A 16,614-nucleotide genomic window follows, 5' to 3' on the forward strand; every position below is an offset into this window, starting at 1 on the left:
AACCATCCATGGACCATAGACAGCGATGTGTAGCAAGGAATGTCCAGCTAACTGAGGCCCAAATCACACCCGTTTAGAGGATAAAGCCTCATATCTGAGAGTTGAGGGAATGGTCTTAGGAGTGTTTTCCACTGTTTCCAGGCTAATTTCATAGACTGGCCCATCAAGGTTTGCTAGCTTTTCCTTTTAATTGAACCTATAAATTCTCAACTACAATGGGTTTGTCCCCCTGCTGAATGTCACTGTATGCGATACCTCCTACCCATTTCTGTAGTGAACCGGCCTACGACATGAATACAAACAGTAATCACTGTCCCATTAGTTCAATTAATTCTGTAAAGGTGGTTGTTGAGGGGTATAAAGGGGCTCCCTTGCCAACAAATAACCAAAACTTAACTTATCCGAATAAGTCAATCAGTGGACCCTAATCCCTGTGTGGCCCCCAAGGCTGCAGCCTAGAGTATCCTGTGCATTAACCCACCCCTGCTAATCTGTGTGTATGTATGTGTGTGTGTTTGTGTTTGTGTTTGTGTGTATACAGATGCCTGTAAGCTCACTCTGGATCCAAACACAGCATACACTCATCTCTCGTTGTCTGAGGGGAACAGAAAGGTTGAGGGTGTGAAAGAGGATCAGCCGTATCCGGATCATCCAGACAGATTTGAAAGTCCTCAAGTTCTGAGTGTGGAGAGTCTGACTGGACGCTGTTACTGGGAAGCAGAGTGCAGTGGGGATTGGGCTGAAGTAGCCGTGTCTTACAGAGGAATCAAGAGGAAAGGAGACCGTGAAGACAGCTGGTTTGGATCCAATGATCAGTCCTGGAGTCTGGAGTTTGATAGGAAATACTTTGTTTTTCACAATAACACGAGAATGTGTGAAAGTCCTCTCTCACAACAGTCTGGCAGAGTAGGAGTGTATCTGGACTGGCCGGCCGGCACTCTGTCCTTCAACAGCATCTCACCTGATACACTCACACAAACCCACATACTTACACACTACACCACATTCACTGAGCCGCTCTACGCAGGGTTTAGGACTGGTTATGACTCCTCAGTGCGTGTGTGTGAGAATAGCCTCGACACAGGATCTGGACTAATGACATGAGTGAGTGTGGTGGTGTGAAGGTCTGTTATTCTGACTCTGTTCTTTAACCCTTTCAGGACAGTCTGTCGTTCTGATTCTCTCCTTTAACTCTTTAACTAAGTGTTTAGTTTGAAGCTACAATAAAGACTTATTTCATGTTTGTGTTTGAGTTTGTGTTTCTCATGTTGGAGGTGTTAAACAGTGGGAGTACTCTGCTGTACATGAAACATTTCAGGACAGACTTTAGTGTTTATACTTAACCAAACAGAAATCAAAGACTTTTGTGTTACTTTTATTTTTCTATATTTCATATAATTGCTTTAATGTTCAAGGTCAAGCATGAAACCTGTTTTTTTATTAAATGTTTATGAATTTCTGTTATGACAGAACTTTATTGGTGTCAAAATGCTGTATTTGTTTTGAATCATTTTTAAGACGCAAAAGTAAGAATATTTTCTAAATGTTTGTGTGAGATATTGGTTGAGCAAAAAGACTGAGCAGTTTGACCAGCTTTATTCAACTCCAGTTACATTCATATCCAGGGGGGCAAAATGCAACATAAGCTCCATCATTCTAACACTGTGATTTGGATATTCTGGGTAAATACTGTACTCAATAATATGTCCAATAATATATACATATTTAAATATGTGTACATTTAAAAAAAAATGTTGTAATAAATGTTTGGAATGCTTTTGTTGTGAAATCTGAATGATTTATTTATTTCACGTTTACCTTTATTTTGACCTAATATCATAAAGTCGATAAATGCTGTGCCTCTTGGTGCTGTGGCTGTAAAAGCAGTGGAAGGTGCAGTAACGCTGTCTGACCAGAAGGGGGAGTGCAGAGGGGCAGTGACGGTCCCAGAGCAGAGAGTAGTTTCGTTTTCACTGAAGGTGGATGAAGACGGACTTTCTGACTGAAGATCTTCTAGAAGAGCTTCAGAAAAGGTAGCAGTGCTCTCAGATTGTCTCAGGTGTGACTGTAGTGTTGTGTTTCTCTCTGTTAGTGATTCTGATCTTCAGTATCCAGCAGATTTACGTGTTTTTTCGTCAAAAACTTCACAAAGGCGCGTGATCGTTTCCGGTGTAGTGTGTAGTGGTGGTGGTGGTGGTGGATGGCGCAGTTCTTCATCTGAACAGAAAGTGTGTGTGCGTGCGTGTGTCTGTCTGTGTGTGTGAGTGTGTGTAAGTGTGTGTGTGTGTGTGTGTGTGTGTGAGAAAGTGTGTGAATTTCAGTATAAAGGTGGATCAGTAAAGTTTACAGTGTAAAGCAGATCAGGTCTGACTGTGGGAGAAGAGTCGTTATGGCTTCAGTGTTTGAGGAACTGAAGGAACATGATGGTAGAAAAGCAGCGGAAGCTGCAGTAACGCGGTCTGACCTGAAGGGGTTTAATTGCGCAGAGAGAAAATAACGGTCCCAGAGCAGAGAGTAGTTTCGGTTTCCCTGCAGGTGGATGAAGACGGAGGTGAAGAACTTCTAGAAGAGCCTCAGAAAAGGAAGCAGTGATCTCAGTTTACCTCAGATGTGACTTTAGTGATGTTGTTTTATGAAAGGGTTGTCTAAAAGGTTGTGTCTAAAAGGGTTTGTTACATAGGTATTTAATGGTAAGGCACAGGATTTGGACCATTCAGTCATTTATAATAGTTTAAATGGGTTCTTTTATTGAAGGTGGGTTTTGTAAGAACAGCAGAATGCAGTCTGTCTATAGACTAATGTTATGCTGGGTGTATGATGTCTGAATTCCTTTTATTTTTACATTCTGACGTATTGCTGTGGCTAATGTTTCTATGAATATGGCAAATAAATGAGGAGCGAGAGAGTATCTTTGGATAGTCGTAGTATTGCCCCATAGTATTGGTTACGGTGGTCATAGGTGCAGTGTATAGGATCTAGATCCATTGTGTAAACAATTCACCAAAACCTAATCTGTGTTAAAATGTCAAACCTTTCTATATCAAAAGTTTAATGTGGAGGAAAAGTGTGTCTGTATTTATTTCAGTGGGTAGTCTCATATTCCTATTGATTTCCTCAATTTTTTAAAGACTCAGCCGGCAAACTGTCAGAACCTGGTGTTTTATTGTTGGTTTAATGCTTTGTGAAATTCTTCAGTGGATAGTGGTTCTTCTAGTGTCTGCTTTTGTTTTTCTGTTTAATATTTTTTATCTTCCAGTTTTGGGTTGTGATCTGGCAAATAAGAAATTTATGAATCTGTTAATCATTTTATCTGAGTTCTGCAATATCTCTCCAGTTGGGTCTTTAATAACGGGATTATTGTTTTTTTTATTTGCTTTGATTTATTAATGTATTCAGAGTTTTAATGTTTTAGTTTTTGCAGTAGAAATTTGGTTCTTTCATTAATCAGTTCATTAAGTGCTCATTAATGTTCTATTCTCTTTTCTTCATCATTCTTTTTCTTAAATATCTTTCTGACTCCCCATATTGTTCTAACTGAGGAGTCTGGGGAGTCATTTGTATCTAGGACGGATGCCTATTCTCATTTGATGTTGGGGGAGAATTCAGGATCGGTAGATAAGGATGTGTGCACAGGTGCATGGTCACTTATAGCAGTGGGTGAATTTGTGTATGTGTGATGTTCAGATGAACTGAATTGCTCATTAGAAAGAACTATGTGTGATTCCTTTTGTGTTTGGGTGTTTTGGTCGCCCAACCTTCGGTAAGACCAGAATCGCTCTTGATGTGTTTTATTGTTTCTGTAGTCTTCCCACTGTGAGTGGTTCTTGAATGGGTTGTTCTGTCCAGGCCTGGATCAATAACAGTATTAAAATTCCCACAAATTATAACTGGGGAGTCTAAGAGGTTGGAAAGTTGTTAGAAAATGTTTTGGGAGAAGGTTGGGATTATCAGTGTTAGGGCCGTAGATATTTACAGTAGTCACTGTATTGCTGTCCTTTCTAGGTCTTCCCCATGTGATGCATAGTATGTCAGTGGATCATTAAAACAAGCTGAAAATGAATTCTCACACACAGCTGAAGCAGCACCAAATGTTGAAGCATGTTTGCAGGTTCTGTTGAACATCCTGCATGGTCCTGCCGAGGTGCAGCTTGGATGCTGTACTTGAGCCATTATCGTGTGGTGGTACAGAAATGACTAGGACTGGTTAAGTTGTCTCTGCTGAGTAGTTCAAAATGAGCATGTTCAGTCCTCACTTCAGTGTCAAGCACATGTGTTTCAGCTCTGTTTTTACTTTCAGTCCGAGTCATCCTTTTCACAGTGACTGAAGATGTGACTCAAAACCATTTTCTTATATCCATTAAGCCACTAAGCTTAAAATGCTAAGTGTTTCTGGATAACTACTAAAGGTTGCAGACTGTTGGGCATTGCAATTTAAATTTCATATTGAAAAACTGGATTGGAATTGAGTTAGGCTTTAGGTGTTGGTCATCCTCTTGTCCTTCATCAGTGGTCACAGGATGCTGCCCACAGAACGCTGTTGGCTGGACATTTCTGGTTGGTGGACTGATCTCAGTCCAGCAGTGACGCTGAGGTGTTTAAAAACTCCAGCAGCCCTGCTGTGTCTGATCATCCTCGTACCAGCCCTGTGGTGGTCCTGTGGGGTCCTGACCATTGAAGAACAGAGTGAAAGGAGGCTAATAAAGTATGCAAGGAGGTAATAGAAACAAGGAGGTGGTTTTAATGTTATGGCTTATCAGAGCATGTCCACTGTATTGGACACCAATTCATGAAATGATTTGAATAGAGAACCGATTGGGGAACGGATGTGGTTGTGGTTAAATACACATTAGTCAGTGACTGGACATGGACGTCCAGTCAGGGGTCATTCTGTGATCCTATGTCTGCTTCAATCTATCATCTGTTGCTGGGTAGTACATGTTGTAGGGGCAGTGAGTGGTCATAGTGTGCAGTGACTCTATCAGCATATACTCTTCTCTCACGATCAGTGCAATCCTCTGAATCGATGAATTACTTTAATGATCTGTCCACCGCCTTGATGTGTTTTTTTCCCTCTTGGATTCTCTCTTCCTCTCGTAGGTTGAAGCTTTTTTACTAACTCAAGATTTGGATCATCTACAGAAGATGCTGAAAGGTAAGAACACCTTTTTCTCTATTGATTCCTTCATTTAGTAAACACTAGTGAATTATACTGGAAAAGGTACATTTTTATGAATGAACTCTTTACAGGGAGCAGTTCTCCTCTGTGTGATTGTGGAGAGTAAACACTCATAATGGTGCATAATTACTCCAGCAGTGGAGGAGAACCCTCTGACCCAAGGTAAGTGAGTTTCCATCAGCACTGAGTAAATACTGTCTCTTACACTCAGACTAAATAAAGTATTTACTGAACACTTTACTCTCATTGTACCTCGAGAACCCAGCTGTGTGTCTGAGAAGCTTAAAAGGTCAATAAAATCTCTTCCTGTTTTCAGCAGTGGAGGAGGAGAACCCAGCTGTGTGTCTATGAAGAGTGATCGGTCTATGGATTATCCTCCTGGTTTCAGCAGTGGAGGAAGAGAACCCAGCTGTGTGTCTATGAAGAGTGACCGGTCTATGGATTATCCTCCTGGTTTCAGCAGTGGAGGAGGAAGACCCAGCTATGCGTCAGCAAAAAGCAACAGTAGTGGAGCTGCACCGTCTGACTCAGAGTGAGTTATTGTGTTTTTGGTCTCAGGCAATATAACTGCTACTACATAAAGCACACACACACACACACACAGTTAAAACACACACACTTACACACACACACACAGTTACATGAATGACTTTAAACCTCACCAGGACAATCCAGCACGTCCAGTTATAACTCTATCATTCAGTCAGAGGACACTTATCACTTAATGTGCAGAGAAATTTTATTAGGTCTTGTCCAATACTCATGGTCAAAAGACATAGAGGATTGCCGGATTGCTGAAGTGGTTTTCAGCCTAAATATGTTCCAAAAACACACAAAAGTAAACATCAAAACAGCTGAAATTTCTAAATCAGTAAAACACACCAACATGACGTAATGTGCATGTGAATATTCATTTTATAAATTATAGCTTTAATGTGGCACAAACTCAAATGTTTTCAATGCAATTGTTTTATGATACATCACATGACCCTGTGCAGTCAGAAAAGCTAATGAATAAGAATAAACTTGCTGCAAAGAAACCATGAATACATATAAAACCTGCTTTTCTTTATAAGCAGTGCGGCATCACTTTTCCAGCAGCAGAACTGTGTACTCTCTGCCAGGTTAAACAGTTCATGGAGGAGTCGAATCTCCCCAGCAACTTTGGGCACTAAACCTTTTGATTCCTTAAGCAGTAAGACTTGTCTTTGCTCGTTGCACAGTGATATTTCAAGGCTTAGTAAAAGGCCCCAAACTGGTCACTTATACAGTCTAAATGTCTGTCTTCCCAAACGAAGCTACACATGAATCTTCAAACCAAATAACACAATTTTCCTTAGTGTGCATCATTTGTACAGTGTGTGTTGCGGTGCATTGTGGGATTGTTACAGTGCACTGAAAATTGGGCCCTACATTTTCGGACACCACTACAAAATGACAGAACCCCAAAATAGTGCACTAAATAGTGACTAGGGCACAGCTTCATGTATCTGTATATTAGCTACTCCAACATTACATTTATACTTTACAGGCATGTCAAATCAAATGTAGGTGGCTAAAACATGTAGGGTTTATAGCAGGTGCCATCTCTGGCATTGTGAATGATGCTCATCCCTGTAAATCATGGGATCTGAGACCCCCTCACAGTTCTGATCAGGAGTATTTATCTACTATGAACTTGTACTGAGTAATTCATTACAGTTCTGAGTAATCACAGTTCTAGACCTGGATTTCAGGGTTGACTGGCACAGAGGGGGGCTAATAATAGATGGGCTGTAACTGAACACCCATATAGTGCAGTAATGTGATGTGTGTTTCTGATAAAATGGCCAGCAAGAGTAGATACAAAGTAGGTGAACACGAACTGAACACAGTCTGAGATAAAATGTAATTTAGTAAAAATGTTAACTGATGTGTAATTCAGTAGTTTGATATTTTGTGTTTCTGATGTTTGTGTTACTGTGTTTGGACCCCATCAGAAAGAGCTCAAGAGAAGCAGCACCACACACACACACTCCGCTGGGGGGAACTGGACCCCCGCTGCAGGATTCTCACCAACCAGTGGACGATGTCCTGCACAGAGTATTAAAGACCCACGAAAGCAGCATGAAGAAGAAGTATGAGAGCTTATTTGAGGGAATCAAAACAGAAGAGAATAAAACCCTCCTGAACAGGATTTACACACAGCTCTACATCATAGAGGGAGAGAGTGAAGGAGTGAATGAAGAACATGAGGTTCTACAGATGGAGAAAACACCCAGGAGACACAGAGAAGATACTCCAATCAACTGCTCAGACATCTTTAAACCTCTACTAGGTCATAAAGTTCCAGGTCTCAGAAGTGTGCTGACTAAAGGCATTGCTGGAATTGGAAAAACTGTCTCTGTGCAGAAGTTCATTCTGGACTGGGCCGAGGGAAAAGTCAATCAGGATGTAGATTTCATGTTTATTCTTCCGTTCCGGGAGCTGAACTTGATTAAAGACCATCGGTACAGTCTTCATGGACTTCTGTGTGACTTCCATCCTGAGCTTAAAGACCTGGATCCAAAGATCTATGAGAAGATCAAAGCTGTGTTGATTTTTGATGGTCTGGATGAAAGCAGAATTCCTCTGAACTTTGAGGAGTGTGAGAAAGTATCTGACATCACCATGACATCATCCGTGGGTGTGTTGATGACAAACCTCATCAAAGGAGATCTGTTTCCCTCTGCTCTAATCTGGATAACCTGCCGACCAGCAGCAGCCAAACAGATCCCTCCTAAACACATCAACCGTGTGACGGAAATCCAGGGATTCAATGACCCACAGAAGGAGGAGTACTTTAGGAAGAGGATCAGTGACCAAGACCAAGCCCAGAAAATCATTTCCCACATTAAGACAGCGAGAAGCCTCCACATCATGTGCCACATTCCCGTCTTCTGCTGGATCTCAGCCACTGTGCTTCAGAGACTCATCAAACAACGTCACTCAGAAATCCCTAAAACCCTGACTGAAATGTACTCCCACTTCCTGATCACTCAGACCAACATGAAGAACCAGAAGTATAAGGAGAACCCTGAAAGAGACCCACACAACCTGCTGGAATCCAACAGAACCAAGCTTCTGAAACTGGCTGAACTGGCTTTTAAACAGCTGATGAAGGGCAATGTGATATTCTATGAAGAGGACCTGAGAGAGAGCGGTATTGACGTCACTGAGGCCTCAGTGTATTCTGGGGTTTTCAATGAGATCTTTAGGGAGGAGTGTGTGCTTTACCAGAGGAAGGTCTACTGCTTTGTTCATCTGAGCTTTCAGGAGTTCCTGGCTGCTGTTTATGTGTTTCACTGCTTTGAGAGCGAAAAGATGGAGAAACTACAGTGTTTTATACAACTGGATGATCTGCTGAAGAAAGCTGTGGATAAAGCTTTAGAGAGTCAGAACGGACACCTGGATCTTTTCCTTCGTTTCCTGCTGGGCATCTCACTGAAGTCCAATCAGAGACTTTTACAGAGTCTACTGACACACACACACACACACTCAGAGAAAACCACTGAGTACATCAAGAGTATAATCAAAGGAGATCAAATATCTTTTCCTACTGAGAAATTAATTAATCTGTTCCTCTGTCTGTCTGAAATGAAGGACCAGTCTCTCTCCAGAGAGATTCAGGAGCATCTAAAATTAGAGAAACACTCAGAAGTGAATCTCTCTCCTGGACAGTGTTCAGCACTAGCCTGCATGCTTCTGACCTCAGAGGAGGTGCTGGAGGAGCTGGACCTAAAGAAATACAACACATCGGAGGAGGGTTATAGAAGACTGATGCCAGCTGTGACTGTCTGCAGAAGAGCTGTGTGAGTATCTACATTAACATCTGTATGTATAGAACATCTGTATTTGAATGTTGATGGTTGAGCAGAAACATTGACCTCATCAGTTAGATTACAGGAACATTTAATGAAAACCATTTTTATGTTCTTTTATTTATTTTAGTCAGATTGTTTTGTATGTTTCATCAGTTGTCCTGTAAGAAAGTGTTTACGTTTGGTAAAACTGAAGAGTAGGTTGCACACATTGCCGAAGTTAATTAAGAAAAAAACATTAAATACTTCTGAGTTGTTTAGTTAACTAAAGTGGAGAATGTTCATTATATGTTAAAAAAAAACATTTACATCTGATTTTTTTAGAGACTGATTCACTAGAACTTTTTCTGACAATTTTTGGATGTTGAGCTTTGGTTTAGATTTGGGAAAACATTGTAACATTGCACAACAAGCATACTGAATGTCAGTACATTCAAGACCTGTAAGACACAGATTTACAAGACATTCAATAAAGAGTGCTTGGGCAGACACACACACACACACACACACACACACACACACACAGATTCCTTTGTTGTTATGATGATCAATCTTATTATAAATATTTCTAGATCAGCACTTCTACCTGTGGGTTTAATTAACTGGAATCCCCTTCGCTTGTGGTTTATTGTCTTTTTTTGCTTGTGAAGATTATATGAGTGCATATAGGGTGTTATGAACTCTATGAATTAACCATCCTTTGGCATTTGCCCTGACCATAATCTGCATTTAGCCGTTTAGGAAAGGACTGCAAAAACATTGGTGACGACTTTCTCGCAGAGCTGGCAAAAGAAGAAAAAGCTGCTTAAAAGTTCCTTTACAACAAAACATTCCTGTCCTTTTCTATTTTCAAATATCTACATCTTTAAAAGCAAAAAATCTAGCTGTGCGTAATGGGTACATATACCCTTTACATTTTTTCTTAATTTCCGAGACACATTTCCTGAAACTATCCCTCCATTTCTCTAAACTGTAAACACAAAACCCAATTTTCAACTACATTCACAAAACCTCTTCATGCTAAACCAAACTATTGCCTCAAAACAGTTCAAACAGTGCTCAAAACCAAACAATGCTGTCAGATCAGCCCCTGAGTAAATCAAAATGATAAACAACATGAGCAGTCATTACACACAACATAGAAATAAGTAAAACACAATGATCAGATTATAAAGCGTTAGAAATAATCTTTACCCTGTAAACATGTACATAATGAAAAAAAAAACATTGACCTGTTCTCCTCTCTGAATCTTTGGAATATGGTAGTCCCGCTTCCCCCATTGTCAAACGGTGGACAAGAACATTGTAGGTACCCTTGCTCACCAGTAAGTAACAGCACCACCAGAAACTCACAATGCACATTTAACACCAGATGAAGAAAATGGTGTCGCTACACAGGTGATAAAAAGACTGTCCCAACAAAGAATCAACCTCTCTGAGTTTGCCCTGCCAGGTGAACACCTAACTGAGAGAAACAAAGGAACCAAGGGGGCCCTCTACCATTGTCCTAACAAAGGACAGCCAGCTCTTGATGGGCCTAGCGCTAATCATCTTAAAACCTTTAGAATTTCCTTTACTTGCAACTATGAACTTTTCCTGGACCAGAAGCCAGAAGGACGAGCATTCCCAGAAGCAGTACCTGGGCGGCTTATCTGAAGAATCTACATTCTTAAAGGAATGGTGAAAATTTCCTCAAATCAGCTGAGGACGACAACCACTGTATATTTGAGAAAAAATCCATCACGTGAGACTGAACTTTAACATCTGGGCATAGTTTAGCGAAATAATTCTTTATCTTAAAGTTTGATGCATTTTAATGTATTATTTTTCTTTCTGAAAGAACCAGTAACTGTTGTTAGAGCCTGCAAACTCAGATCTGTGACGACTTGAAACTTATTTGCATGCAACCTCTCTTTTCTAACACTTGAAGTACAGCCACATTAGTACATAGTTTAGTAAAGTTAAACACAGCAGTAGCTTTAACACACATGTTCTTGCAGTCAGCTTCACTCTTTTGTTCTAGCCAAGAGCAGAACAAAGACAGACTGACCTCATTAACATATAGTGGCGACCGCCATATTTAAACATTCCAATTCCGCGCCTTTCTCTTCCTTTGTTCACGAAACAAAGTCAATCTCCGCCCCTTTATCGTGTCATCGCTCAGTATTGATATCATTTAATACTGGTTGTTGCCAATAACTGTAACAAGAATTCATTTAGATAAAAACTTTCAGAACTCATTCAGAACAAATCATTGATCTAGCTTTCCCTAGTTAGAAATTAGTGATTGAGATATTAATGATTTGAACATATGAGACTGATTTATTTAATGTTTTGAGAATTCTGAGGCTGGGTATTTTATGATGCTGTTGTGAAACGTGCCCATTTCCCCCGCAACATGGTCTATGACAGCTGCCTGTATTGTAATGTGATGTAATCTGAAATAACTGTTCTTTGTCTCATACCTCCTCTTACTCTGCCCCTCTGATTGTTTCTATCCGTGGTGAAACTTCAGCGTCTAGGGCTCTATGTACTGGCTTATATTGGCCTCTTCACATCATTAGCCACATGTGTGATCAAATTTGATTGGCTGTGTTTAAGTTGAGATACCTGTGCTTTAATTGAGTTTCGCTTTTGCTACCTGTGCTTACCTTTATGCAACCCATGTGCATCACAGTACAAAATGTTATTTTAATGATATAATGTTATTTATATCATCAAGATGCATAACCTTGCATTTTTGGGGGGAATTAAGTACCCCATAATGTCTTTGATACCATCCTATATTTTCTCCCAAAAAGACTACAGTTTGTGAGTATAATTGGCCACCGTACTTGCACAGATTCTCCAACATAAATGGTGTCAAGAGCAAGTTTGTTTAAGGTGTCATAAAATACAGAATTAGAACTGGGAATTGTTGATGTCTTTCCACCTTGCACAATAGTTTATCACTATATATTTAGTGTATTATGTTTTTGTACATTTTGTATAGTTGTGTAAATATTAGTGTTGTCTTGCTGTAGGTTAATTACCTGAACCTGAGCTGAAGCATTTCAATCATTGGATGTCCTGCTGACATGTTGTGCAAATAACAAATATACCTTGACTTACCTTGGTATACATTCTGATATTCATCCCATGTGTTATCACCAGATCTAATGTATGACCATGTTTGTGTGCTATTATTATTTTTATGAGTTTTTATTATTTATTTTATTTCTGCAGACTTGCTCAGTGTTCTCTCACCAGGAATTCTTGTGGAAATCTGGGATCTGTTCTACAGTCAGTAAACTCCTCCCTGAAAGAGCTGGACCTCAGTAACAATGACCTGCAGGATTCAGGAGTGGAGCTGCTCTCTGCTGGACTGAGGAGTTCACACTGTAAACTGGAGACACTCAGGTAAATCTTCTGTTACTTATATTATTAATAGTAAATATTAAGATCTGAATTTACATTTTTGTAATGAATAGTTGTATACTTATACTTACAGTTGCTGTATAGAAATACTTGTATTGCTCAATGCAAAGCTGTCTGCCCTGTTTCTAGGTGTTGAACATGCTACCAACAATATTACCATCAAGGAGTATTAGAGCTGCACACTCAGATCTTTTGTGAAACTCTAGTATGACCTGCTTTTTTAACAAGACAGCACTTCTCAAACTATGAATGCTACATGTACTGTACAGTAAATTAATAATGTTTTTTTGTTCTCCAGCTAGTTTTAGTTCTGTGTAAATTTAGTCCGCCCATGTTTTTCTTTATTTCTGCAGATTGTCTGGGTGTATGGTTACAAAAGACGGCTGTTCCTTTCTGGCTTCAGCTCTGAAATCAAACCCCTCTCACCTAAAAGAACTGGATCTGACCTATAATCATCCAGGAGAGTCTGGAGTAAAGCTGCTGTCTGATCTACTGGAGGATCCACATTATAAACTAGAGAACTTGCTGTGAGTTGTGGTCGCTGGGCCAAATTCATAAAAAACCTTGTCAGATTTAGACATTCAGAACAAGCAGTGTTGCATTAACATGTTCTCTCATTCATGACAGTAACTGAAAATAGCTTCACCAGTTTATAGTCCGTTTTGGAAGATTCACTGGGAAATGGTGAATTATAAATGGTCTACTTTTATTTTCCTCTGCAGTGGGTTTGCAAAAGTGAAACAAAATAAATTTGACACACAGTCCTATTTCATGTTGCTCCTGAGTGATGTGGCTGTTTAAGCATTATCCCCATCATCAGGAGATTGCCAGTTCCACAGTGATACCATGGCTAGGAATCCAAGAAAGCACAATTGACCTCGCTCCCTCTAGCCTCATCAGTAAGCACGATGCGTCTATTAAAATTTAGCATTCTCTGCCGGCATAGCGATGGTGCTCCTACTGGTTAGCAGTATGGGGTAGCAAGCTGTGGAAGTAACTGCTAATGCTAGTCTGATCTGTGGTCTGTTCAGCTTGCTGTCTCACTCTGTCTGACCCAAACTTGTCAACTAAAGTGTTTGTGTGGATCTGGATGCATGTTTTGGATCATTGTCCTGACGGAGATCCAACCACCACCCAGTTTTAGCTTTCTGGACAGATTTCAATTTAAATCTCCAGCTCCCTCGTGGAGTTCATGATGCTCTGTATCTAACAAGGTTCCCAGATCCTCACAGATCCTCCACCATCCTAAGCAGTTATACACTTTCACCTTATGTTTGTAGTAAGAACTGATTCCTCATTACTGACAGTGGATTTGGGTATTTTCAGACATGGAACTGATTTTATAGTCTTTGTCTGATTTCTGAAAGTCAGCTCTTTTCATGTGGTGGTTTTCTAATTCTCCCTTTGTTGATGAGAGATTGAGGGAATGTGGCCACTGTATTTCATTATATTTCTACCTCAGTGAAGTCACAAATGAGCTCTTAAGAGTTCCTGAACACTCAGGTGTCTTAAATAAAGAAACAGAAATGAGAATGTTCTTCACCAACGTTCTGCTCAGAGTAATTGTAATGTACCAGCATTTATGACACATTATTGATACAGTTTATAAATCAATAAGGGTTTGGTTTCAGTTTTACTTTCATAAATAACATTTTATCATCTTAAAGGAGTGTGTTTGTGTGTTTGTGTTTAGGATGGAACATAGAGGGGAGATCTGGATGAAACCAGGAATAAAGAAATGTAAGATACATATAAACACACACAGAGTCTCTTTCCCTCACACACACAGCACAAGTCACCATGCATGTTGACTCTGCGTACTTGGCTTATTGTGTGTGTAATGTGTGCGTATCTTGTTTGGTTCCCCTGCCCTAGCACCGTCTAGTCATTAGTGTCCCCACCTGTGTCTCCTTTGTACCCCTGCCCTCTCGTTGTCCTCCCCAGGCGTTCCTGTTTGTGTCTTGTGCTCTTACGCCACTGCTCTGTTCCTGACCAGCATTGTTGATGTTGTATGTTCACTGCTCTGCATTTTGGGTTCATTTTTATTCTCAGTGTTTTGTTATTTCGTCTTCATTCAAATGCTAACGCTACCACTCAGTCAGTGTTTTGCTGTTGAGTTGGTGTGGCTGCAGTGAGTCCCGCCATTTGTGATTCCTTCCATTTCAATGGAGAGAGCTGCCACATGCGTGTGGTGCGAAAAAGAGCTCAAGTATATGCAAATGGGCTAATTGAGGACATCTAGCCAACTGAGGACGAGTAAGTTACTGTCCTGCTCCAATCCATTGTTTATATGTCACCAGCGGCAGATTTGAAAAAGAGCATTCACCACTTACATTGGTCATTCAGAAATATTGACTGTAGGTTCCTTCTCCTTAAGTGAAGAGGGGCATGAAGGGGCTCCCTTGCCAACAAATAACCAAAACTTATCCAAATAAGTTAATCAATGGACCCTAATCCCTGTGTGGCCCCCAAGGCTGCAGCCCAGAGTATCCTGTGTCTTAACCCGCCCCTGCTAATCTGTGTGTGTGTGTGTGTGTGTGTGTGTATACAGATGCCTGTAAGCTCACTCTGGATCCAAACACAGCTTACACTCATCTCTCGTTGTCTGAGGGGAACAGAAAGGTTGAGGGTGTGAAAGAGGATCAGCTGTATCCGGATCATCCAGACAGATTTGAAAGTCCTCAAGTTCTGAGTGTGGAGAGTCTGACTGGACGCTGTTACTGGGAAGCAGAGTGCAGCGGGGATTGGGCTGAAGTAGCCGTGTCTTACAGAGGAATCAAGAGGAAAGGAGACCGTGAAGACAGCTGGTTTGGATCCAATGATCAGTCCTGGAGTCTGGAGTTTGATAGGAAATACTTTGTTTTTCACAATAACACGAGAATGTGTGAAAGTCCTTTCTCATACCAGTCTGGCAGAGTAGGAGTGTATCTGGACTGGTCGGCCGGCACTCTGTCCTTCTACAGCATCTCACCTGATACACACACACGAACCCACATACTCACACACTACACCACATTCACTGAGCCGCTCTACGCAGGGTTTAGGGCAGGTTATGACTCCTCAGTGCGTGTGTGTGATAGAATAGCCTCGACACAGGATCTGGACTAATGACATGAGTGAGTGTGGTGGTGTGAAGGTCTGTTATTCTGACTCTGTTCTTTAACCCTTTCAGGACAGTCTGTCGTTCTGACTCTCTTCTTTAACTCTTTAACTAAGTGTTTAGTTTGAAGCTACAATAAAGACTTATTTCATGTTTGTGTTTGAGTTTGTGTTTCTCATGTTGGAGGTGTTAAACAGTGGGAGTACTCTGCTGTACATGAAACATTTCAGGACAGACTTTAGTGTTTATACTTAACCAAACAGAAATCAAAGACTTTTGTGTTACTTTTATTTTTCTATATTTCATATAATTGCTTTAATGTTCAAGGTCAAGCATGAAATCTGTTTTTTTATTAAATGTTTATGAATTTCTGTTATGACAGAACTTTATTGGTGTCAAAATGCTGTATTTGTTTTGAATCATTTCAAGACGCAAAAGTAAGAATATTTTCTAAATGTTTGTGTGAGATATTGGTTGAGCAAAAAGACTGAGCAGTTTGACCAGCTTTATTCAACTCCAGTTACGTTCATGTCCAGTGGGGCAAAATGCAACATAAGCTCCATCATTCTAACACTGTGATTTGGATATTCTGGGTAAATACTGTACTCAATAATATGTCCAATAATATATCTCTGTTATTTTCATTTAAATTTGTGTACATTTAAAAAAAATGTTGTAATAAATGTATGGAATGCTTTTGTTGTGAAATCTGAATGATTTATTTATTTCACGTTTACCTTTATTTTGACCTAATATCATAAAGTCGATAAATGCTGTGCTTCTTGGTGCTGTGGCTGTAAAAGCAGTGGAAGGTGCAGTAACGCGGTCTGTCCAGAAGGGGCAGTGACGGTCCCAGAGCAGAGAGTAGTTTCGTTTTCACTGAAGGTGGATGAAGACGGACCTTCTGGCTGAAGATCTTCTAGAAGAGCTTCAGAAAAGGTAGCAGTGCTCTCAGATTGTCTCAGGTGTGACTGTAGTGTTGTGTTTCTCTCTGTTAGTGATTCTGATCTTCAGTATCCAGCAGATTTACGTGTTTTTTCGTCAAAAACTTCACAAAGGCGCGTGATCGTTTCCGGTGTAGT

The 16,614-nt window shown here is 40.4% G+C and overlaps 3 protein-coding genes across 5 annotated transcripts in view; all 3 read left to right on the forward strand.

Moving 5' to 3' along the window:
- Positions 1–1,777, forward strand: part of LOC140565124 (uncharacterized) — a 49,624-nt gene extending 47,847 nt beyond the window's left edge. Inside the window, exon 23 of the mRNA XM_072690932.1 lies at positions 542–1,777. Within this exon, the coding sequence (XP_072547033.1) occupies positions 542–1,104 (563 nt within the window). The 3' untranslated portion in view covers positions 1,105–1,777. The remainder of the gene's footprint in view (positions 1–541) is intronic.
- A 202-nt stretch (positions 1,778–1,979) lies between these two features.
- On the forward strand, positions 1,980–16,240 carry LOC140565021 (NLR family CARD domain-containing protein 3-like). 3 transcript variants are annotated; one of them, XM_072690760.1, is made up of 9 exons: positions 1,980–2,033; positions 5,098–5,152; positions 5,248–5,338; positions 5,493–5,708; positions 7,156–9,006; positions 12,241–12,414; positions 12,786–12,959; positions 14,126–14,172; positions 14,984–16,240. In XM_072690760.1, exons 3-9 carry the CDS (start codon positions 5,292–5,294, stop codon positions 15,538–15,540), a joined length of 3,066 nt encoding a protein of 1,021 aa, XP_072546861.1. In that variant the 5' UTR covers positions 1,980–2,033; positions 5,098–5,152; positions 5,248–5,291; the 3' UTR covers positions 15,541–16,240. The 3 variants fall into 3 exon arrangements, with proteins under 3 accessions (XP_072546861.1, XP_072546863.1, XP_072546862.1); XM_072690762.1 differs by having other exon boundaries at positions 5,496–5,708; XM_072690761.1 differs by lacking the exon at positions 1,980–2,033 and adding an exon at positions 4,700–4,714.
- Positions 16,241–16,398: 158 nt separating this feature from the next.
- The window catches only part of LOC140565126 (uncharacterized), a 40,149-nt gene continuing 39,933 nt past the window's right edge, over positions 16,399–16,614 (forward strand). The window contains exon 1 of the mRNA XM_072690933.1: positions 16,399–16,471. Coding sequence (XP_072547034.1) covers positions 16,422–16,471 — 50 coding nt within the window. The 5' untranslated portion in view covers positions 16,399–16,421. The remainder of the gene's footprint in view (positions 16,472–16,614) is intronic.

Source organism: Salminus brasiliensis, chromosome 11 (assembly GCF_030463535.1).
Source record: "Salminus brasiliensis chromosome 11, fSalBra1.hap2, whole genome shotgun sequence".
NCBI lineage: Eukaryota > Metazoa > Chordata > Actinopteri > Characiformes > Bryconidae > Salminus > Salminus brasiliensis.